The sequence below is a fragment of the Oncorhynchus gorbuscha genome, unplaced genomic scaffold, assembly GCF_021184085.1.
Source record: "Oncorhynchus gorbuscha isolate QuinsamMale2020 ecotype Even-year unplaced genomic scaffold, OgorEven_v1.0 Un_scaffold_396, whole genome shotgun sequence".
NCBI classification, from domain to species: Eukaryota; Metazoa; Chordata; class Actinopteri; order Salmoniformes; family Salmonidae; genus Oncorhynchus; species Oncorhynchus gorbuscha.
Window position 1 is genome coordinate 348,287 of NW_025745243.1, and position 23,972 is coordinate 372,258.

At 49.7% G+C, this 23,972-nt stretch overlaps 2 protein-coding genes across 2 annotated transcripts in view; both read left to right on the top strand.

Moving 5' to 3' along the window:
- Positions 1-660, top strand: part of LOC124018135 (trinucleotide repeat-containing gene 18 protein-like) — a 12,562-nt gene extending 11,902 nt beyond the window's left edge. The window contains exon 5 of the mRNA XM_046333409.1: positions 530-660. Coding sequence (XP_046189365.1) covers positions 530-637 — 108 coding nt within the window. The 3' untranslated portion in view covers positions 638-660. The remainder of the gene's footprint in view (positions 1-529) is intronic.
- The window catches only part of LOC124018136 (trinucleotide repeat-containing gene 18 protein-like), a 329,221-nt gene that overhangs the window by 275,376 nt on the left and 29,873 nt on the right, over positions 1-23,972 (top strand). The window contains exons 2-6 of the mRNA XM_046333410.1: positions 5,600-5,794; positions 18,493-18,669; positions 19,665-20,035; positions 22,431-22,559; positions 22,774-22,909. Of these exons, the coding sequence (XP_046189366.1) occupies positions 19,745-20,035; positions 22,431-22,559; positions 22,774-22,909 (556 nt within the window). The 5' untranslated portion in view covers positions 5,600-5,794; positions 18,493-18,669; positions 19,665-19,744. The remainder of the gene's footprint in view (positions 1-5,599; positions 5,795-18,492; positions 18,670-19,664; positions 20,036-22,430; positions 22,560-22,773; positions 22,910-23,972) is intronic.

Below are 23,972 nucleotides of genomic sequence, written 5' to 3' on the forward strand. Positions count from 1 at the left end.
TGTGTGTGTAATGGTGTGTGTGTGTGTGTGTAATGGTGTGTGTGTGTGTGTGTGTGTGTGTGTGTGTGTAATGGTGTGTGTGTGTGTGTAATGGTGTGTGTGTGTGTGTAATGGTGTGTGTGTGTGTGTAATGGTGTGTGTGTGTGTGTGTAATGTGTGTGTGTGTGTGGTGTGTGGTGTGTGTGTGTGTGTAATGTGTGTGTGTGTGTGTGTAATGGTGTGTGTGTGTGTGTGTGTAATGGTGTGTGTGTGTGTGTGTGTGTGTGTGTGTGTGTGTAATGGTGTGTGTGTGTGTGTGTAATGTGTGTGTGTGTGTGTGTGTGTGTGTGTAAGTGTGTGTGTAATGTGTGTGGTGTGTGTGTGTGTGTAATGGTGTGTGTGTGTGTGTGTGTGTGTGTGGGTGTGTGTGTGGTGTGTGTGTGTGTAATGGTGTGTGTGTGTGTGTAATGGTGTGTGTGTGTGTAATGTGGTGTGTGTGCTGGGTGGTGTGTGACCAGGTGTGTGTAATGGTGTGTGTGTTCTCCACCAGGTCTTTAAGACTCGTCGTGTCGGTCTGTGTGACCATGAGCAACTAGCCTGTGACCTGGACAGAGGCTCTCCCTGTCCGTACTCAGTACCAGCCGCCGGCGCCCTCTGACCCAGGCGGGAGGATGGAGTGGGTGATCCCCTCGTCTGGAGTGGGAAACAGAAGGTTGGAGGTCAGAGGAAGACCGGTTTCTCCTCCTCTTCCTACTCCTCCTCTCAACGCTCCAGCTAGGCTACAGTGAGTTACACTTTGTTAGTACTGTGTGTGTGTCAGTGTGTCCTAACCCTGTACAGACTGAGGATGTGTAAACCAGGTGGTGTGGTGTAAACCAGGTGGTGTGGTGTAAACCAGGCTGGTGTGTGTGTAAACCAGGCTGGAGTGGTGTAAACCAGGCTGGAGTGGTGTATTGTAAGCTTCATGAAATGGGTTTCCATGGCTGAGCAGCCGTGCCTAAGATCAACATGCACAAGTGCCAGGCGTCGGCTGGAGTGGTGTAAACCAAGCGTAGGCTGGAGTGGTGTAAACCAAGCGTAGGCTGGAGTGGTGTAAACCAGGCTGGAGTGGTGTAAACCAGGCTGGAGTGGTGTAAACCAAGCGTAGGCTGGAGTGATGTAAACCAGGCTGGAGTGGTGTAAACCAGGCTGGAGTGGTGTAAACCAGGCTGGAGTGGTGTAAACCAGGCTGGAGTGGTGTAAACCAGGCTGGAGTGGTGTAAACCAGGCGTAGGCTGGAGTGGTGTAAACCAGGCGTAGGCTGGAGTGGTGTAAACCAGGCGTAGGCTGGAGTGGTGTAAACCAGGCGTAGGCTGGAGTGGTGTAAACCAGGCGTAGGCTGGAGTGGTGTAAACCAGGCTGGAGTGGTGTAAACCAGGCTGGAGTGGTGTAAACCAGGCGTAGGCTGGAGTGGTGTAAACCAGGCTGGAGTGGTGTAAACCAGGCGTAGGCTGGAGTGGTGTAAACCAGGCGTAGGCTGGAGTGGTGTAAACCAGGCTGGAGTGGTGTAAACCAGGCTGGAGTGGTGTAAACCAGGCTGGAGTGGTGTAAACCAGGCTGGAGTGGTGGCTGGAGTGGTGTAAACCAGGCTGGAGTGGTGTAAACCAGGCTGGAGTGGTGTAAACCAGGCTGGAGTGGTGTAAACCAGGCAGGCTGGAGTGGTGTAAACCAGGCTGGAGTGGTGTAAACCAGGCTGGAGTGGTGTAAACCAGGCTGGAGTGGTGTAAACCAGGCTGGAGTGGTGTAAAACCAGGCTGGAGTGGTGTAAACCAGGCTGGAGTGGTGTAGACCAGGCTGGAGTGGTGTATACCAGGCTGGAGTGGTGTAAACCAAGCTGGAGTGGTGTAAACCAGGCTGGAGTGGTGTAAACCAGGCTGGAGTGGTGTAAACCAGGCTGGAGTGGTGTAAACCAGGCTGGAGTGGTGTAAACCAGGCTGGAGTGGTGTAAACCAGGCTGGAGTGGTGTAAACCAGGCGTGGGCTGGAGTGGTGTAAACCAGGCTGGAGTGGTGTAAACCAGGCGTCGGCTGGAGTGGTGTAAACCAGGCTGGAGTGGTGTAAACCAGGCGTGGGCTGGAGTGGTGTAAACCAAGCTGGAGTGGTGTAAACCAGGCTGGAGTGGTGTAAACCAGGCTGGAGTGGTGTATACCAGGCTGGAGTGGTGTATACCAGGCTGGAGTGGTGTAAACCAGGCTGGAGTGGTGTATACCAGGCTGGAGTGGTGTATACCAGGCTGGAGTGGTGTAAACCAGGCTGGAGTGGTGTAAACCAGGCTGGAGTGGTGTAAACCAGGCTGGAGTGGTGTAAACCAGGCTGGAGTGGTGTAAACCAGGCTGGAGTGGTGTAAACCAGGCTGGAGTGGTGTAAACCAGGCGTGGGCTGGAGTGGTGTAAACCAGGCATCGGCTGGAGTGGTGTAAACCAGGCGTGGGCTGGAGTGGTGTAAACCAGGCTGGAGTGGTGTAAACCAGGCTGGAGTGGTGTATACCAGGCTGGAGTGGTGTAAACCAGGCTGGAGTGGTGTATACCAGGCTGGAGTGGTGTATACCAGGCTGGAGTGGTGTATACCAGGCTGGAGTGGTGTATACCAGGCTGGAGTGGTGTATACCAGGCTGGAGTGGTGTATACCAAGCTGGAGTGGTGTAAACCAGGCGTGGGCTGGAGTGGTGTATACCAAGCTGGAGTGGTGTAAACCAGGCTGGAGTGGGGTAAACCAGGCTGGAGTGGTGTATACCAAGCTGGAGTGGTGTAAACCAGGCGTGGGCTGGAGTGGTGTAAAGCTCGCCGCCATTGGACTCTGGAGCAGTGGAAACGCGTTTTCTGGAGTGATGAATCACGCTTCACCACCTGGCAGTCCAAAGGATGAATCTGGGTTATGGCGGATGCCAGGAGAACACTACCTGCCCTAATGTAAAGTTTGGTGGAGGAGGAATAATGGTTTGTTTTTCATGGTTCGGGCCCCTTAGTTCCAGTGAAGGGAAATCTTAACGCTACAGCATACATTCTAGACGATTCTGTGATTCCAACTTTGTGGCAACAGTTTGGGGAAGGCCCTTCCATGTTTCAGCATGACAATCCCCCGCTCACAAAGTGAGGTCCATTCAGAAATAGTTTGTCGATCGGTGTGGAAGAACTTGACTGGCCTGCACAGAGCCCTGACCTCAACCCCATTGAACACCTTTGTGATGAATTGAAAAGACGACTCGAGCCTAATCGCCCGTCCCCGTAGCAATGTTCCAATGTTCCGTAGCAATGTTCCAATGTTCCGTAGCAATGTTCCAATGTTCCGTAGCAATGTTCCGTAGCAATGTTCCAATGTTCCGTAGCAATGTTCCAATGTTCCGTAGCAATGTTCCAATGTTCCGTAGCAATGTTCCGTAGCAATGTTCCAATGTTCCGTAGCAATGTTCCAATGTTCCAACATCTAGTGGAAAGCCTTCCCAGAAGAGTGGAGGCTGTTATAGCAGCAAAGGGGAACCAACTCCATATTAATGCCTTCCCAGAAGAGTGGAGGCTGTTATAGCAGCAAAGGGGAACCAACTCCATATTAATGCCTTCCCAGAAGAGTGGAGGCTGTTATAGCAGCAAAGGGGAACCAACTCCATATTAATGCCTTCCCAGAAGAGTGGAGGCTGTTATAGCAGCAAAGGGGAACCAACTCCATATTAAAGCCTTCCCAGAAGAGTGGAGGCTGTTATAGCAGCAAAGGGGAACCAACTCCATATTAATGCCTTCCCAGAAGAGTGGAGGCTGTTATAGCAGCAAAGGGGAACCAACTCCATATTAATGCCTTCCCAGAAGAGTGGAGGCTGTTATAGCAGCAAAGGGGAACCAACTCCATATTAATGCCTTCCCAGAAGAGTGGAGGCTGTTATAGCAGCAAAGGGGAACCAACTCCATATTAATGCCTTCCCAGAAGAGTGGAGGCTGTTATAGCAGCAAAGGGGAACCAACTCCATATTAATGCCTTCCCAGAAGAGTGGAGGCTGTTATAGCAGCAAAGGGGGACCAACTCTATATTAATGCCTTCCCAGAAGAGTGGAGGCTGTTATAGCAGCAAAGGGGAACCAACTCCATATTAAAGCCTATGATTTAGAATGAGATGTTGGACCAGCAGGGGTCCACTCTATTGGTGGTGCCTTCCCAGGAGAGTAGAGGCTGCCAATATTAGACTTTATTAAGGAAATGGGTTCTTATTAAACTATGATTTGTGAATGAGATGTTGTCCCACCTAGCCATCACCTAGCCATCACCTAGCCATCACCTAGCCATCAGTAGCCATCCCTGCCATCACCTAGCCATCACCTAGCCATGGGTTCTGAATATACTATGACTGTGATATGTGGTTGTCCCACCTAGCCATCACCTAGCCATCACCTAGCCATCACCTAGCCATCACCTAGCCATCACCTAGCCATCTGAGCCATCTAACAAGCCATGATATGTCACCTGTCACCAAGCCCACCAAGCCATCACCTAGCCATCACCTAGCCATCACCTAGCCATCACCTAGCCATCACCTAGCCATCACCTAGCCATCACCTAGCCATCTGAATATACTAACTACTGTGATATGTGGTTGTCTGAAGATGAATAGCCAGTAACTAGCCATCACCAAGCCATCACCTAGCCATGTTAAGCCATCACTGAGCCATCACCAAGCCATGTTAAATGACTAACATGCCATGTAACCAGTCCTGGATCAAGAAGCCATCAAATGCCATCACATAGCCATCACCTAGCTCATCTGTTAAATGACCTAACAGCCATCACCTAGCCATCACCTAGCCATCTGAAATGACTAACTACTGTAATAACTGAGTTGTCTGAAGATGAATATACTAACATGTTAATGTAACTGAGTCTCTGGATAAGAACGTCTGTTAAATGACTAACATGTTAATGTAACTGAGTCTCTGGATAAGAACGTCTGTTAAATGACTAACATGTTAATGTAACTGAGTCTCTGGATAAGAACGTCTGTTAAATGACTAACATGTTAATGTAACTGAGTCTCTCTGGATAAGAACGTCTGTTAAATGACTAACATGTTAATGTAACTGAGTCTCTGGATAAGAACGTCTGTTAAATGACTAACATGTTAATGTAACTGAGTCTCTCTGGATAAGAACGTCTGTTAAATGACTAACATGTTAATGTAACTGAGTCTCTGGATAAGAACGTCTGTTAAATGACTAACATGTAACTGAGTCTCTGGATAAGAACGTCTGTTAAATGACTAACATGTTAATGTAACTGAGTCTCTGGATAAGAACGTCTGTTAAATGACATGTTAATGTACTGAGTCTCTGGATAAGAACGTCTGTTAAATGACTAACATGTTAATGTAACTGAGTCTCTGGATAAGAACGTCTGTTAAATGACTAACATGTTAATGTAACTGAGTCTCTCTGGATAAGAACGTCTGTTAAATGACTAACATGTTAATGTAACTGAGTCTCTGGATAAGAACGTCTGTTAAATGACTAACATGTTAATGTAACTGAGTCTCTGGATAAGAACGTCTGTTAAATGACTAACATGTTAATGTGTTGTGTCCTGACCCTGTGTTCTCTGCACCAGACTCTGACTCTGAAGAGGATGTCCGCCGGGGGGGCTGTCACCCCTTCTCAGGGTTGCGACCCCACACAACCCCGCCCAGGAAGAGACCGTCCCCCTCCTCGTCCAATCAGGCGGCTCGGGAGAGGAAACAGAAGCACTTATCCCTCCTGCTGCAGGAGGCTGGGCTTAGCTCCTCCGACGACTCCTTCGATCAAGGTTACTGACCACACCCCCTGGTTACTGACCACACCCCCTGGTTACTGACCACACCCTCTGGTTACTGACCACACCCTCTGTGATACTTTCATAAGGGCACAATGTTGCTAAACATTGAGATAGATGTTGTAGGGAATCACATCATCTCTGTTGAGATAGATGTTGTAGGGAATCACGTCTCTATTATTAAACGTTGAGATAGAGATGTTGTAGGGAATCCTGTCATCTCTATTACTAAAGGTTGAGATAGATGTTTTGCTGTAGGGAATCACATCTCTGTTGAGATAGAGATGTTGTAGGGAATCACGTCATCTCTGTTGACATAGAGATGCTGTAGGGAATCACATCATCTCTGTTGACATAGAGATGCTGTAGGGAATCACGTCATCTCTGTTGACATAGAGATGTTGTGGGGAATCCTGTCATCTCAAAACTGTCAAATCTGCATCATTCTGAGTGTTTCACCTCACTGACCTCACTTCCTGCATACTGACCACACAGAGAGAGAGAGGGCTCTTACAGCTGTGACATCACTTCCTGCGTACTGACCACACAGAGAGAGAGAGAGAGAGAGGGCTCTTACAGCTGTGACATCACTTCCTGGCTCTTAAGAGTCCCATTCCTCTCCCTGCCGCTGCTGCCTCCTGGTTTTAGACTTGATTTGGTTACGGTTGTCACGGTTACGGTTGTCACGGATGCGGTTGTCACGGTTTCGCCTGGCTTGCTCAGACTGCTTTTTTATACATTGATCATGTGTGGATGTGTGTTTTTTTCTATAAAAAAAAAAGTTGTGTTTTTTTGGTACTGAAGCTTTTTTATTAAAGGTGTTTTTGAATTGAATTTGGTAAAGAAAATCAACTCACTGTGGTCCTTGTCTCTCGCTTCGTCTGTCTCTCTCTCTGTCCGCCTGTCCTGTCTGTCGGCTGCACACACTACTCGCTCTGTCGGACCTTTATCGCTCCTATAGCCCCCAACAGCACAAGGGCACTAGGTTCCTACACTGTAGTGCTTCAATGGGGTTTTAGTTTATCCCTCCCAACAGCACAAGGGCACTAGGTTCCTACACTGTAGTGCTTCAATGGGGTTTTAGTTTATCCCTCCTATAGCCCCCAACAGCACAAGGGCACTAGGTTCCTACACTGTAGTGCTTCAATGGGGTTTTAGTTTATCCCTCCCAACAGCACAAGGGCACTAGGTTCCTACACTGTAGTGCTTCAATGGGGTTTTAGTTTATCCCTCCTATAGCCCCCAACAGCACAAGGGCACTAGGTTCCTACACTGTAGTGCTTCAATGGGGTTTTAGTTTATCCCTCCTATAGCCCCCAACAGCACAAGGGCACTAGGTTCCTACACTGTAGTGCTTCAATGGGGTTTTAGTTGTGGGCGCCTCTGCATCATGCAGAGAGTACAGTGGATGAAACACACACTCACACACTCACACACACAGAACTGTTTTCAATGAAGATGGTGAAATGTGATTGTGAGGGCTATGGTAAGGGTTGGGACGAGGATGGGTTTGAAGGAAGGCTTTTTAAAGGTTTTTTAGATTCATAAAGCTCACACACACCCAGTTCAAACTATCTGATTGGCTCGTTGGGATATTTGCAGAATAGGGCTCCTTCTTCCTGTCTACTAAACCTCCAGATAACTCCGCCCCTTCCTGTCGTTCGCTGCCACCTGCTCATCTTTCACCTGCTCACTCCTGACCCCTCTCCTACCCATGATGCTTTACATGTCTCTCAGCCTGTGCTGTTTGTTCTGCTGCTGCTGCTGACACACACAAGCCTGCCAGGACTAGCGCCACCTTTAGCCATGCTACCTCGCTAAGGTATGGTTAGCTATAGCTAGCCTAACCTACAGCTAGTTGATGCTACGGCTAGCTATAGCTAGTCTCACCTACAGCTAGTTGATGCTACGGGCTTGCTATAGCTAGTCTATGCTACAGTTAGCTATAGCCAGTCTACTAAAACTTAAATGAAACAAAGTCTCAAATATTCGCTTGTCCCTTTTAATAGCCGGGCGACGGCACACATTTCAGCAAATTAATGGGTCTAAATTAATTGTTTATGAGGTTTGTTTAATTTGTATATTTAATAAATCAATAGTGATTTGAAAAAAATTACGGCAATCATCATTAAGAAACTGCTAGCTACTTGCTAACTTGAAGAACAAAAACAGTCAACAACTTTGGGAGTACCCTTATAGAAGTCGGCCCTCTAGTGGTGAATGTAAGAACTGCACAGTCAAAGGGGAGAATAATTATTCTGTCAAGGAAAGTTTATTTTTTTTTATTTTTCGCGAGAATGGAGGCACACTAAGACGACAACGTGAAGCAGTGTGTAAATGATGACACATTAGTGAAGAAACCTGGTTGTATTAAAACAATACAGGAAGTGACTGCTCGAATTAAACATGCAAATTAGCAAAATCGACACCTGTTTCTCATCACCTGTTGTGTTCAGTGAGTTAAGCTAAATTAAACTTTTTGGGAACAAATTCTTATTTTCAATGACTGCCTGGGAACAGTGGGTTAACTGCCTTGTTCAGGGGCAGAATGACAGATTTGTACCTTGTCAGCTCAGGGGTTTGAACTTGCAACCTTCTGGTTACTAGTCCAACGCTCTAACCACTAGGCTACCCTGCTGCTCCATAGATCTGTCATTCATTTCTTTTCACTTTATTTAACTAGGAAAGTCAGTTAAAAACAAATTATTATTTTCTATGACAGCCTAGGAACAGGAATGACAGATTTGTACCATGTCAGCTCGGGGATTCGATCTTGCAACCTTTCGGTTACTAGTCCAACGCTCTAACCAATAGGCTAGTGGAATGGGGTAGATATTTTCTATATGTGCTATTTCTATGTGTCTATTGGTTTTATACACCAGCTGAAAATACAATATTTTATTGAAAAGCTTTTTCACAGTGGTTGGGGTGGCAGAGTAGCCTAGTGGTTAGACCGTTGGACTAGGAACCTTAATGTTGCAAGTTCAAACCCCTAAGCTGACAAGGTACAAATCTGTCGTTCTGCCCCTGAACAGGCAGTTAGCTCACTGTTCCCAGGCAGTCATTGAAAATAAGAATTTGTTCTTAACTGACTTGCCTAGTTAAATAAAGGTTAAAAAAATAAAATAAAAAGACCATGATTCTCTACACTGCTTGTTTTGTCACATAAACTGAAATTAGGCGAACTCTTCGAATTTTAGCAACCAAAAAATTACTGCATATTGCATTTTTAAAATTGAAGTTTTACAGTATGCTACATCTAGTCGATGCTACATGGCTACGCTATAGGTAGCCGATACTACGACTAGGCTACATGGCTAAGCTACGCACGCTATAGCTAGCCGACACTACGACTAAGCTACATGGCTAAGCTACGCTATAGCTAGCCGATGCTACGACTAAGCTACATGGCTAAGCTACGCTATAGCTAGCCGATGCTACGATTAAGCTACATGGCTAAGCTACGCTATAGCTAGCCGATGCTACGACTAAGCTACATGGCTAAGCTACGCTATAGCTAGCCGATGCTACGACTAAGCTACATGGCTAAGCTACGCTAGCCGATGCTAGGCTACTCCATGCGCTGCCCTGCCTGAGGCCACACGCTTGTCACCTGTTGTGTAAGTAAGATGTCCCTACTCTCTCTGTGTCTCAGTGATGATGCTAACGCTAATATGGACGCTCAAACTACTATTCGCCTGGCGGGATCTGGGGTTGAATATTCAGTCTCATGGACAATATTAATGTCAATATGAACGTTTGCTTCACAAATAGAACCTTTTGCTTGTGTTTCTGAGCTGTAGACATGCATCCTTCCTTCCTTCCTTTCCTTCCTAGTAAGGAATGATCTGACCAATCTGGTTAGACTTGGATTGACCCTCACATGCCACAAAATCTGCTTTTTGTAAAGAAAATGTGAGTCCTCTCTGGTAGGGAGGAGTCAGATCAGTGAGTCCTCTTTGGTAGGGAGGAGTCAGATCAGTGATGACTCTCTGGTAGGGAGGAGTCAGATCAGTGATGACTCTCTGGTAGGGAGGAGTCAGATCAGTGATGACTCTCTGGTAGGGAGGAGTCAGATCAGTGAGTCCTCTCTGGTAGGGGAGTCAGATCAGTGAGTCCTCTCTGGTAGGAGAGTGAGTCCTCTCTGGTAGGAGATCAGTGAGTCCTCTCTGGTAGGAGATCAGTGAGTCCTCTCTGGTAGGAGATCAGTGAGTCCTCTCTGGTAGGAGATCAGTGAGTCCTCTCTGGTAGGAGATCAGTGAGTCCTCTCTGGTAGGAGATCAGTGAGTCCTCTCTGGTAGGAGATCAGTGAGTCCTCTCTGGTAGGGAGGAGTCAGATCAGTGAGTCCTCTCTGGTAGGGAGGAGTCAGATCAGTGAGTCCTCTCTGGTAGGGAGGAGTCAGATCAGTGATGACTCTCTGGTAGGGAGGAGTCAGATCAGTGAGTGACTCTCTGGTAGGGAGGAGTCAGATCAGTGAGTCCTCTCTGGTAGGGAGGAGTCAGATCAGTGAGTCCTCTCTTGTAGGGAGGAGTCAGATCAGTGAGTCCTCTCTTGTAGGGAGGAGTCAGATCAGTGAGTCCTCTCTGGTAGGGAGGAGTCAGATCAGTGAGTCCTCTCTTGTAGGGAGGAGTCAGATCAGTGAGTGACTCTCTGGTAGGGAGGAGTCAGATCAGTGATGACTCTCTGGTAGGGAGGAGTCAGATCAGTGATGACTCTCTGGTAGGGAGGAGTCAGATCAGTGAGTCCTCTCTGGTAGGGAGGAGTCAGATCAGTGAGTCCTCTCTGGTAGGGAGGAGTCAGATCAGTGAGTCCTCTCTGGTAGGAGATCAGTGAGTCCTCTCTGGTAGGGAGATCAGATGAGTGACTCTCTGGTAGGGAGGAGTCAGATCAGTGATGACTCTCTGGTAGGGAGGAGTCAGATCAGTGATGACTCTCTGGTAGGGAGGAGTCAGGTCAGTGATGACTCTCTGGTAGGGAGGAGTCAGGTCAGTGATGACTCTCTGGTAGGGAGGAGTCAGATCAGTGATGACTCTCTGGTAGGGAGGAGTCAGATCAGTGAGTCCTCTCTGGTAGGAGATCAGTGAGTCCTCTCTGGTAGGGAGGAGTCAGATCAGTGAGTCCTCTCTGGTAGGGAGGAGTCAGATCAGTGATGACTCTCTGGTAGGGAGGAGTCAGATCAGTGAGTCCTCTCTGGTAGGGAGGAGTCAGATCAGTGAGTCCTCTCTGGTAGGGAGGAGTCAGATCAGTGAGTCCTCTCTGGTAGGGAGGAGTCAGATCAGTGATGACTCTCTGGTAGGGAGGAGTCAGATCAGTGAGTCCTCTCTGGTAGGGAGGAGTCAGATCAGTGATGACTCTCTGGTAGGGAGGAGTCAGATCAGTGATGACTCTCTGGTAGGGAGGAGTCAGAGGAGTGAGGAAGGAAGGATGCATTCTGTGCTGAGTGATTAACCAAATTTTGTCCGACGTCGGTTCAATTACTTGAATTCCATTTAGATCGGGTTTTTGTGAAATCAAATCATTCACGACAAAAATTAGGAAACTGTATTGGATGCTGGGTTGAAGGGAGTTGTAGTTCTCATTTAAGGAAATATTCAAACCTACTTCAGTTCAGAAAAGTGGTAATTAAGTGGTAATTAACTACAATCCCATAATCCATTGTCTGTCTGTCTGTTTCTCTTCCTGTCTGTTTCTCTTCCTGTCTGTTCGGACAACTTCCTGTCTATTAGGTTTCCCCTGAGCATCTGTCATTATTCAAACTTCCTGTCTGTTTACCTGTCTGTCTGTTTCGTCTTCTGTCTTCTACCTTTCTGTCTGTTTCTCTTCCTGTCTATCTACCTGTCTGTCTGTTTCTCTTCCTGTCTATCTACCTGTCTGTCTGTTTCTCTTCCTGTCTATCTACCTGTCTGTCTGTTTCTCTTCCTGTCTATCTACCTGTCTGTCTGTTTCTCTTCCTGTCTATCTACCTGTCTGTCTGTTTCTCTTCCTGTCTATCTACCTGTCTGTCTGTTTCTCTTCCTGTCTATTTCTCTTCCTGTCTGTCTGTTTCTCTTCCTGTCTATCTTGTCTGTCTGTCTGCTCCTTTCTTCCCTCTGACCAATCACAGCTCTTCCTGTCTGTCTGTCTGCTCCTAACCCTTACTTCCCTCTAACCAATCACAGCTCATCCTGTCTACAGCCATGGTTCTAACTCCTAACCACTGGGCTGAGTCTCTTCCAGTAAGGTTCAGATGTCTGTCTGTTTCCCCATCTAGTGTACTACTATAGACCAGGTCCCCTATTCCCCATCTAGTGTACTACTATAGACCAGGGCCCCTATTCCCCATCTAGTGTCTTCTCTAGACCAATAGGGGTAGTGTACTCTATCCAGGGCCCTGTCTGTCTACTGTAGACCAGGGCCCTAGGGGTACTGTCCTACTCTAGACCAGGGCCCACAGGGGTGATGTCTACTGTAGACCAGGGCCCATAGGGGTGGTCTAACTACTATAGACCAGGGCCCATAGGGGTGGTGTACTACTATAGACCAGGGCCCATAGGGGTAGTGTACTACTATAGACCAGGGCCCATAGGGGTAGTGTACTACTATAGACCAGGGCCCATAGGGGTAGGGGTAGTGTATAGGGGTATAGTGTATAGGGGTGGTGTGGGTAGTGTGTTGTGAATCTAGGGAATAGGGGTAGTGTGTTGTGAATAGGGGTAGTGTGTTGCCCATAGGGGTAGGGTACTAGTGTATAGGGAGGGGTAGTGTGTTGTGAATAGGGGTAGTGTGTTGTGAATAGGACCAGTGGCCCCTATTCCCCATAGGGGTAGTGTACTACTAGTAGACCAGGGAATAGGGGGTGTGTACTGACTATAGACCAGGGAATAGGGGTAGTGTGTTGTGAATACTAGTGTGTAGTGAATACCAGGGCCCATAGGGGTAGTGTGTAGGGACTACTATAGAATAGGGGGGCGTTGTGAATAGGGGTAGTGTGTACTAGTAGACCAGGGGGAATAGGGGTAGTGTGTAGGGAATACTATAGACCAGGGCCCAGTGTGTAGGGAATAGGGGTAGTGTGTAGTGAATAGGGGTAGTGAGTAGGGAATAGGGGTAGTGTGTTGTGAATAGGGTAGTGTGTTGTGAATAGGGGTAGGGAATAGGGGTAGTGTGTAGTGAATAGGGGTAGTGTGTAGTGAATAGGGGTAGTGTAGTGAATAGGGGTAGTGTGTAGTGAATAGGGGTAGTGTGTTGTGAATAGGGGTAGTGTGTAGGGAATAGGGGTAGTGTGTTGTGAATAGGGGTAGTGAGTAGGAATAGGGGTAGTGTGTAGGGAATAGGGGTAGTGTGTAGGGAATAGGGGTAGTGTGTTGTGAATAGGGGTAGTGTATAGGGAATAGGGGTAGTGTGTGTGAATAGGGGTAGTGTGTAGGGAATAGGGGTAGTGTGTAGGGTAGGGGAATATGGAATAGGGGTAGTGTATAGGGAATAGGGGTAGTGTGTAGTGAATAGGGGTAGTGTGTAGGGAATAGGGGTAGTGTGTTGTGAATAGGGGTAGTGTGTAGTGAATAGGGGTAGTGAATTGGGTAGTGAATAGGGGTAGTGTGTAGGGAATAGGGGTAGTGTGTAGGGAATAGGGGTAGTAGGGAATAGGGGTAGTGTAGGGAATAGGGGTAGTGTGTAGGGAATAGGGGTAGTGTGTAGTGAATAGGGGTAGTGGGTGAATAGGGGTAGTGTAGGGAATAGGGTAGTGTGAATAGGGGTAGTGTGTAGGGAATAGGGGTAGTAGGGAATAGGGTAGTGTGTAGGGAATAGGGGTAGTGTGTAGTGAATAGGGGTAGTGTGTAGGGAATAGGGGTAGTGTGTTGTGAATAGGGGTAGTGTGTTGTGAATAGGGGTAGTGTGTAGGGAATAGGGGTAGTGTGTAGTGAATAGGGGTAGTGTGTAGTGAATAGGGGTAGTGTGTAGTGAATAGGGGTAGTGTGTTGTGAATAGGGGTAGTGTGTAGGGAATAGGGGTAGTGTGTTGTGAATAGGGGTAGTGAATAGGGAATAGGGGTAGTGTGTAGGGAATAGGGGTAGTGTGTAGGGAATAGGGGTAGTGTGTAGTGTGTTGTGAATAGGGGTAGTGTATAGGGAATAGGGGTAGTGTGTAGGGAATAGGGGTAGTGTGTAGGGAATAGGGGTAGTGTGTAGGGAATAGGGGTAGTGTATATGGAATAGGGGTAGTGTATAGGGAATAGGGGTTGTGTGTGAATAGGGGTAGTGTGTAGGGAATAGGGGTAGTGTGTTGTGAATAGGGGTAGTGTGTAGGGAATAGGGGGTGAATATGGGTGTGAATAGGGAATAGGGGTAGTGTGTAGGGAATAGGGGTAGTGTGTAGGGAATAGGGGTAGTGTATAGGGAATAGGGGTAGTGTATAGGGAATAGGGGTAGTGTGTAGGGAATAGGGGTAGTGTATAGGGAATAGGGGTAGTGTGTAGGGAATAGGGGTAGTGTATAGGGAATAGGGGTAGTATATATGGAATAGGGGTAGTGTATAGGGAATAGGGGTTGTGTGTAGGGAATAGGGGTAGTGTATAGGGAATAGGGGTAGTGTGTTGTGAATAGGGGTAGTGTGTTGTGAATAGGGGTAGTGTGTAGGGAATAGGGGTAGTGAATAGGGAATAGGGGTAGTGTGTTGGGAATAGGGGTAGTGTATAGGGAATAGGGGTAGTGTATAGGGAATACGGGTAGTGTATAGGGAATAGGGGTAGTGTGTTGGGAATAGGGGTAGTGAATAGGGGTAGTGTGTTGTGAATAGGGGTATTGAATAGGGAATAGGGGTAGGGAATAGGGGTAGTGTGTAGGGAATAGGGGTAGTGTGTTGTGAATAGGGCTAGTGTGTAGGGAATAGGGGTATTGAATAGGGAATAGGGGTATTGAATAGGGAATATGGGTAGTGAATAGGGAATAGGGGTAGTGTGTAGGGAATAGGGGTAGTGTATAGGGAATAGGGGTAGTGTGTTGGGAATAGGGGTAGTGAATAGGGGTAGTGTGTTGTGAATAGGGGTATTGAATAGGGAATAGGGGTAGGGAATAGGGGTAGTGTATAGGGAATAGGGGTAGTGTGTTGTGAATAGGGGTAGTGTGTTGTGAATAGGGGTAGTGTGTTGTGAATAGGGGTAGTGTGTAGGGAATATGGGTAGTGTGTAGGGAATAGGGGTAGTGTGTAGGGAATAGGGGTAGTGTGTTGTGAATAGGGGTAGTGTGTAGGGAATAGGGGTAGTGTGTAGGGAATAGGGGTAGTGTGTTGTGAATAGGGGTAGTGTGTAGGGAATAGGGGTAGTGTGTTGTGAATAGGGGTAGTGTGTTGTGAATAGGGGTAGTGTGTAGGGAATAGGGGTAGTGTGTAGTGAATAGGGGTAGTGTGTAGTGAATAGGGGTAGTGTGTAGGGAATAGGGGTAGTGTGTTGTGAATAGGGGTAGTGTGTAGGGAATAGGGGTAGTGAATATGGGTAGTGAATAGGGAATACGGGTAGTGTGTAGGGAATAGGGGTAGTGTGTTGTGAATAGGGGTAGTGTGTTGTGAATAGGGGTAGTGTGTTGTGAATAGGGGTAGTGTGTAGGGAATATGGGTAGTGTGTAGGGAATATGGGTAGTGTGTAGGGAATAGGGGTAGTGTGTAGGGAATAGGGGTAGTGTGTTGTGAATAGGGGTAGTGTGTAGGGAATAGGGGTAGTGTGTAGGGAATAGGGGTAGTGTGTTGTGAATAGGGGTAGTGTGTAGGGAATAGGGGTAGTGTGTTGTGAATAGGGGTAGTGTGTAGGGAATAGGGGTAGTGAATAGGGAATAGGGGTAGTGTGTAGTGAATAGGGGTAGTGTGTAGTGAATAGGGGTAGTGTGTAGGGAATAGGGGTAGTGTGTTGTGAATAGGGGTAGTGTGTAGGGAATAGGGGTAGTGAATATGGGTAGTGAATAGGGAATACGGGTAGTGTGTAGGGAATAGGGGTAGTGTGTAGGGAATAGGGGTAGTGTATAGGGAATAGGGGTAGTGTGTAGGGAATAGGGGTAGTGTGTAGGGAATAGGGGTAGTGTATAGGGAATATGGGTAGGGTATAGGGGTAGTGTGTAGGGAATAGGGGTAGTGTATAGGGAATAGGGGTAGTGTGTAGGGAATAGGGGTAGTGAATAGGGAATAGGGGTAGTATGTAGGGAATAGGGGTAGTGTGTAGGGAATAGGGGTAGTGTGTTGGGAATGGGCGTAGTGTATAGTGAATAGGGGTAGTGTATAGGGAATAGGGGTAGTGTGTTGTGAATAGGGGTAGTGTGTAGGGAATAGGGGTAGTGTATAGGGAATAGGGGTAGTGTGTAGGGAATAGGGGTAGTGTATAGGGAATAGGGGTAGTGTATAGGGAATAGGGGTAGTGTATAGGGAATAGGGGTAGTGTATAGGGAATAGGGGTAGTGTATAGGGAATAGGGGTAGTGTATAGGGAATAGTTGTGGTCTCCTATCCAGCCGTCTCAGACCTGTGGAGGGAAGGAAGGGAGCAACGAATAGGAACAAGACAGACCTGCCAGCACCCCTCTGATTGGCTCTGTTCTGCCTGTCTGTCTGCTAAACAGTTCTGGCTGTCTGCTAGACAGCTCTGTCTGTTCTGCCTGTCTGTCTGTCTGCTAGACAGCTCTGTCTGGTCTGTCTGCCTGCCTGTCTGTCTGCTAGACAGTACTACCTGTCTGTCTGCCTGTCTGTCTGCTAGACGGCTCTGTCTGTTCTGTCTGCCTGCCTGTCTGTCTGCTAGACAGTACTACCTGTCTGTCTGTCTGTCTGTCTGTCTGTCTGTCTGTCTGTCTGTCTGTCTGTCTGTCTGTCTGTCTGTCTGTCTGACAGCTCTGTCTGTTCTGTCTGCTAGACAGCTCTGTCTGTCTGTCTGTTCTGTCTGCTAGACAGCTCTGTCTGTCTGTCTGTTCTGTCTGCTAGACAGCTCTGTCTGTTCTGTCTGCCTGCCTGTCTGTTCTGTCTGCTAGACAGCTCTGTCTGTCTGTCTGTCTGTCTGTCTCTGTCTGTCTGTCTGTCTGTCTGTCTGTCTGTCTGTCTGTCTGTCTGTCTGTCTGTCTGTCTGTCTGTCTGTCTGTCTGCTAGCAGTATACTAACTGCAGAGTACATTTCCCCCTCTCTCCCTTTCTCCCCCACCCCCCCTCTCCCTTTCTCCCTCACCCCCCTCTCTTCCTCACCACCCCCTCTCTCCCTCACCCCCTCTCTCCCTTTCTCCCTCACCCCCTCTCTCCCTTTCTCCCTCACCCCCTCTCTCCCTTTCTCCCTCACCCCCTTTCTTCCTCACCCCCTCACTCTCTCTCTCCCTCACCCCCATCTTTCCCTCACCCCCCATCTTCTCCCCCCCTCACCCTCTCTCTCCCTCACCCCCCTCACCCTCTCTCTCTCCTCCCTCACCCCCTCACCCTCTCTCTCCCTCACCCCCTCACCCTCTCCTCTCCCTCTCCCTCCCTCACCCTCTCTCTCTCCCTCACCCCCTCTCTCTCCCTCACCCCCCCTCACCCCTCTCTCTCCCTCACCCTCTCTCTCTCCCTCACCCCCCTCTCTCCCTCACCCCCTCTCTCCCTCACCCCCCCCCTCACCCCCTCTCTCTCCCTCCCCCCCTCTCTCCCTCACCCCCCTTTCTCCCTCACCCCTCTCTCCCTCACCCCCATCTTTCCCTCACCCTCTCTCCCTCACCCCCATCTTTTCCTCACCCTCTCTCCCTCACCCCCATCTTTCCCTCACCCTCTCTTCCTCACCCCCATCTTTCCCTCACCCTCTCTCCCTCACCCCCATCTCACCCTCTCTCCCTCACCTCCCATCTCACCCTCTCTCCCTCACCCCCATCTTTCCCTCACCCTCTCTCCCTTACCCTCTCTCTCCCTCACCCCCCTCTCTCCCTCACCCTCTCTTTCTCTCCCTCCCTCACCCCCTCTCTCCCTCACCCTCTCTCTCTCTCCCTCCCTCACCCCCCTCTCTCCCTCACCCCCCTCTTTCCCTCACCCTCTCCCTCCCTCATCCCCCTCTCTCCCTCACCCCCTCTTTCCCTCATCCCCCCTCTTTCCCTCACCCCCTCTCTCTCTCTCACCCCCCTCACCCTCTCTCTCTCTCCTCACCCCTCTCTCACCCTCTCTCTCTCCCTCACCCCCCTCTCTCACCCTCTCTCTCTCCCTCACCCCCCCTCTCTCACCCTCTCTCTCTCCCTCACCCCCTCTCTCACCCTCTCTCTCTCCCTCACCCCCCTCTCTCTCCTCTCTCTCTCTCCCTCACCCCCTCTCTCACCCCTCTCTCTCTCTCCCTCACCCCCTCTCTCCCTCACCCCCTCCCTCACCCCCCCTCTCCCTCACCCCCTCTCACCCCCTCTCTCCCTCACCCCCTCACCTTCTCTCTCTCTCTTCCTCACCCCCCTCACCCTCTCTCTCTCTCTCCCTCACCCCCCTCTCTCACCCCCCTCTCTCCCTCACCCCCCCCTCACCTTCTCTCTCTCTCTTCCTCACCCTCCCTCACCCTCTCTCTGATACTACAGTAATACTGCAGTAATGCTACAGTAATACTACTACAGTGATACTACAGTGATACTACAGTAATACTACAGTAATACTACAGTAATACTACATTAATACTGCAGTAATACTACAGACAGACATACCTGATGTTTGAGTTCCACTGTGATCCTGAGAGTCAATAATCTCTCTGTCACAGAGTCCTCCACTGAGGAGGACGATGATGAGGAAGAGTCGTCGTGCTCTGAGGGGAGTGAGCTGGAGGAGAGTGGGTTGGGCCTGCTGGCCAGGTTCGCAGCCAGCGCCCTCCCGGTCAACCCCGTCCCCCTGCCCCGTCTCCACGACAACAAACACCGTAGCAGGCAAAGCATTCTGGGTGAGCAAGAGAGATTTGGACGTGTGAATTCCATTGTAACCTTGTCAGAGGTGCCGTTTACTACGTTTCTACCACCTGTGTGTGTCCTCTAGGTTCTGGTTCTGACCTGTGTGTGTGTCCTCTAGGTTCTGGTTCTGACCTGTGTGTGTGTCCTCTAGGTTCTGGTTCTGGTTCTGGTTCTGACCTGTGTGTGTGTCCTCTAGGTTCTGGTTCTGACCTGTGTGTGTGTCCTCTAGGTTCTGGTTCTGACCTGTGTGTGTGTGTCCTCTAGGTTCTGGTTCTGACCTGTGTGTGTGTGTGTGTCCTCTAGGTTCTGGTTCTGGCCTGTGTGTGTGTCCTCTAGGTTCTGGTTCTGGTTCTGACCTGTGTGTGTGTCCTCTAGGTTCTGGTTCTGGTTCTGACCTGTGTGTGTGTGTGTCCTCTAGGTTCTGGTTCTGACCTGTGTGTGTGTCCTCTAGGTTCTGGTTCTGACCTGTGTGTGTGTCCTCTAGGTTCTGGTTCTGACCTGTGTGTGTGTGTCCTCTAGGTTCTGGTTCTGACCTGTGTGTGTGTCCTCTAGGTTCTGGTTCTGACCTGTGTGTGTGTGTCCTCTAGGTTCTGGTTCTGACCTGTGTGTGTGTGTCCTCTAGGTTCTGGTTCTGACCTGTGTGTGTGTCCTCTAGGTTCTGGTTCTGACCTGTGTGTGTGTCCTCTAGGTTCTGGTTCTGGTTCTGACCTGTGTGTGTGTCCTCTAGGTTCTGGTTCTGACCTGTGTGTGTGTCCTCTAGGTTCTGGTTCTGGTTCTGACCTGTGTGTGTGTGTCCTCTAGGTTCTGGTTCTGACCTGTGTGTGTGTGTCCTCTAGGTTCTGGTTCTGGTTCTGACCTGTGTGTGTGTGTCCTCTAGGTTCTGGTTCTGGTTCTGACCTGTGTGTGTGTGTCCTCTAGGTTCTGGTTCTGACCTGTGTGTGTGTCCTCTAGGTTCTGGTTCTGACCTGTGTGTGTGTGTGTCCTCTAGGTTCTGGTTCTGGTTCTGACCTGTGTCTGAGGAAGTTCCCCTCTCTGCTCCACGGGAAACGCTCCACTCCCGAACTCCCCATGTTACCCCCGGCAACGCGCCACGGCGACCACACGAGCAACGAGACCTCGCCGGTTAAACGCAAGCCTCGCCCATCTCCTCGGTCGCCCCGGAGATTCACCTTTGACCCCGCCGGGGGACTAGGGGGAGGGGCTAGCGAGGAGGAGGGATGGACACGCAGACGCAGCGAGAGGATTTTCCTTCATGATGCCTCCACCAATCAGATCTCTCCCTCCAGTAAAGACCCTCCAATCAGCACTAAACCCGCCCCCAGACCTAAAACCACACCCAGGGACGGGAAAGACTGGAAGGTGAGTCGGCCTGTCCTCTCTGGTCTGTCCTCTCTGGTCGGTCCTCTCTGGCCTGTCCTCCGTTCTGTCCTCTCTGGTCTGTCCTTTCTGGTCGGTCCTCTCTGGTCTGTTCTCTCTGTTCTGTCCTCTCTGGCCTGTCCTCTCTGGTCTGTCCTCTCTGGTCGGTCCTCTCTGGTCTGTCCTCTCTGGTCGGTCCTCTCTGGCCTGTCCTCTCTGTTCTGTCCTCTCTGTTCTGTCCTCTCTGTTCTGTCCTCTCTGTTCTGTCCTCTCTGTTCTGTCCTCTCTGGTCTGTCCTCTCTGGTCGGTCCTCTCTGGTCTGTCCTCTCTGTTCTGTCCTCTCTGGTCTGTCCTCTCTGTTCTGTCCTCTCTGTTCTGTCCTCTCTGTTCTGTCCTCTCTGGTCTGTCCTCTCTGGTCTGTCCTCTCTGGTCTGTCCTCTCTGTTCTGTCCTCTCTGTTCTGTCCTCTCTGGTCTGTCCTCTCTGGTCTGTCCTCTCTGGCCTGTCCTCTCTGGCCTGTCCTCTCTGTTCTGTCCTCTCTGTTCTGTCCTCTCTGTTCTGTCCTCTCTGTTCTGTCCTCTCTGTTCTGTCCTCTCTGGTCTGTCCTCTCTGGTCGGTCCTCTCTGGTCTGTTCTCTCTGTTCTGTCCTCTCTGTTCTGTCCTCTCTGTTCTGTCCTCTCTGGTCTGTCCTCTCTGGTCTGTCCTCTCTGTTCTGTCCTCTCTGGTCTGTCCTCTCTGGTCTGTCCTCTCTGTTCTGTCCTCTCTGGTCTGTCCTCTCTGGTCTGTCCTCTCTGTCCTCTCTGTTCTGTCCTCTCTGGTCTGTCCTCTCTGGTCTGTCCTCTCTGGTCTGTCCTCCTCTGTTCTGTCCTCCTCTGGTCTGTCCTCTCTGGTCTGTCCTCTCTGGTCTGTCCTCTCTGGTCTGTCCTCTCTGGTCTGTCCTCTCTGGTCGGTCCTCTCTGGCCTGTCCTCTGGCCTGTCCTCTCTGGTCGGTCCTCTCTGTTCTGTCCTCTCTGGTCTGTCCTCTCTGTTCTGTCCTCTCTGGTCTGTCCTCTCTGTTCTGTCCTCCTCTGGTCTGTCCTCCTCTGGTCGGTCCTCTCTGTTCTGTCCTCCTCTGGTCTGTCCTCTCTGGTCGGTCCTCTCTGGCCTGTCCTCTGGCCTGTCCTCTCTGGTCGGTCCTCTCTGTTCTGTCCTCTCTGGTCTGTCCTCTCTGGCCTGTCCTCTCTGGCCTGTACTCTCTGGCCTGTACTCTCTGGTCTGTCCTCTCTGGTCTGTCCTCTCTGGCCTGTACTCTCTGGTCGGTCCTCTCTGGTCGGTCCTCTCGGGTCGGTCCTCTCGGCCTGTCCTCTCGGGTCTCTCTTGGGTCTGTCCTCTCTGGTCTGTCCATCTTTCTAGTGTGTTTATGATGGTATGTGTGCGTGTGTGGTGTGGTGTGTGGGTATGTGATGGTGTGTGGGTATGTGATGGTGTGTGGGTATGTGATGGTGTGTGTGCATGTGTATGGTGTGTGGGTATGTGATGGTGTGTGGGTGTGTGATGGTGTGTGTGCATGTGTGTGATGGTGTGTGGGTATGTGGTGTGATGGTGTGTGATGGTGTGTGTGTATGTGGTGTGATGGTGTGTGATGGTGTGTGGGTGTGTGCATGTGTATGTGGTGTGATGGTGTGTGATGGTGTGTGGGTGTGTGATGGTGTGTGTGCATGTGTATGGTGTGTGGGTGTGTGATGGTGTGTGATGGTGTGTGGGTATGTGGTGTGATGGTGTGTGTGTATGTGGTGTGATGGTGTGTGATGGTGTGTGGGTGTGTGCATGTGTATGTGGTGTGATGGTGTGTGATGGTGTGTGGGTGTGTGTATGTGGTGTGATGGTGTGTGGGTGTGTGATGGTGTGTGTGCATGTGTATGTGGTGTGATGGTGTGTGTGTATGTGGTGTGATGGTGTGTGGGTGTGTGATGGTGTGTGTGTATGTGGTGTGTGGGTGTGTGATGGTGTGTGGGTGTGTGATGGTGTGTGGGTGTGTGATGGTGTGTGTGTATGTGGTGTGATGGTGTGTGGGTGTGTGATGGTGTGTGGGTATGTGGTGTGATGGTGTGTGATGGTGTGTGGGTATGTGGTGTGATGGTGTGTGGGTGTGTGATGGTGTGTGTGTATGTGGTGTGGTGTGTGTGTGTGTGTGTGTGTGTGTGTGTGTGTGTGTGTGTGTGTGTGTGTGTGTGTGTGTGTGTGTGTGTGTGTGTGTGTGTGTGTGGGTGTGTGATGGTGTGATGGTGTGTGATGGTGTGTGTGTATGTGGTGTGATGGTGTGTGTATGTGGTGTGATGGTGTGTGGGTGTGTGATGGTGTGATGGTGTGTGATGGTGTGTGTGTTCTAACTTGCTTGTTTCTGTGTGTGTGTTAAACAGAAGAAGAGGCTGAAGGACTCTCCCCTGACCCCGCCCTCTCTGTCTAGTCCAATCACAGAGAGCCCGGTAGCCCCAACCCTCAGCCCTGCACGCAAGAGCCAATCAAAAGCCAAGGCTAAACCCCGAGAGGTCTGTGCACTGCTACGTCCATCCTCTTAACATGATCCTTCACGTGTGTCACATACAACTGCCTCTCAGATATGACAACTCTGTCTGTCTGTGTGTGTGTGTGTGTGTGTGTGTGTGTGTGTGTGTGTGTGTGTGTGTGTGTGTGTGTGTGTGTGTGTGTGTGTGTGTGTGTGTGTGTGTGTGTGTGTGTGTGTGTGTGTGTGTGTTTCAACAGGCTCGTGGAGCGGTCAGTAGGCTGATGAAGAGTATGGAGGCTGATGAAGACTTCGAACCCAGTCAGGACAGCAGCTTCTCTGAAGACGATGGTCCTCCTCCGTCACACAGCAGTCTGGCTGAGAGGACCCTGTCTGGTTAGTTGACTGGTTATGTATATATCAGTCTGGCTGAGAGGACCCTGTCGTCTGGTTAGTTGACTGGTTATGTAGATATCAGTCTGGCTGAGAGGACCCTGTCTGGTTAGTTGACTGGTTATGTATATATCAGTCTGGCTGAGAGGACCCTGTCGTCTGGTTAGTTGACTGGTTATGTAGATATCAGTCTGGCTGAGAGGACCCTGTCTGGTTAGTTGACTGGTTATGTAGATATCAGTCTGGCTGAGAGGACCCTGTCTGGTTAGTTGACTGGTTATGTATATATCAGTCTGGCTGAGAGGACCCTGTCTTCTGGTTAGTTGACTGGTTATGTAGATATCAGTCTGGCTGAGAGGACCCTGTCTGGTTAGTTGACTGGTTATGTATATATCAGTCTGGCTGAGAGGACCCTGTCTGGTTAGTTGACTGGTTATGTATATATCAGTCTGGCTGAGAGGACCCTGTCTGGTTAGTTGACTGGTTATGTAGATATCAGTCTGGCTGAGAGGACCCTGTCTGGTTAGTTGACTGGTTATGTATATATCAGTCTGGCTGAGAGGACCCTGTCGTCTGGTTAGTTGACTGGTTATGTAGATATCAGTCTGGCTGAGAGGACCCTGTCTGGTTAGTTGACTGGTTATGTAGATACGTTGGTGTGTATATATCAGTCTGGCTGAGAGGACCCTGTCTGGTTAGTTGACTGGTTATGTAGATATCAGTCTGGCTGAGAGGACCCTGTCTGGTTAGTTGACTGGTTATGTAGATATCAGTTGGTGTGTATATATCAGTCTGGCTGGCTGAGGACCCTGTCTGGTTAGTTGACTGGTTATGTAGATATCAGTCTGGCTGAGAGGACCCTGTCTGGTTAGTTGACTGGTTATGTAGATACGTTGGTGTGTATATATCAGTCTGGCTGAGAGGACCCTGTCGTCTGGTTAGTTGACTGGTTATGTAGATACGTTGGTGTGTATATATCAGTCTGGCTGAGAGGACCCTGTCGTCTGGTTAGTTGACTGGTTATGTAGATATCAGTCTGGCTGAGAGGACCCTGTCTGGTTAGTTG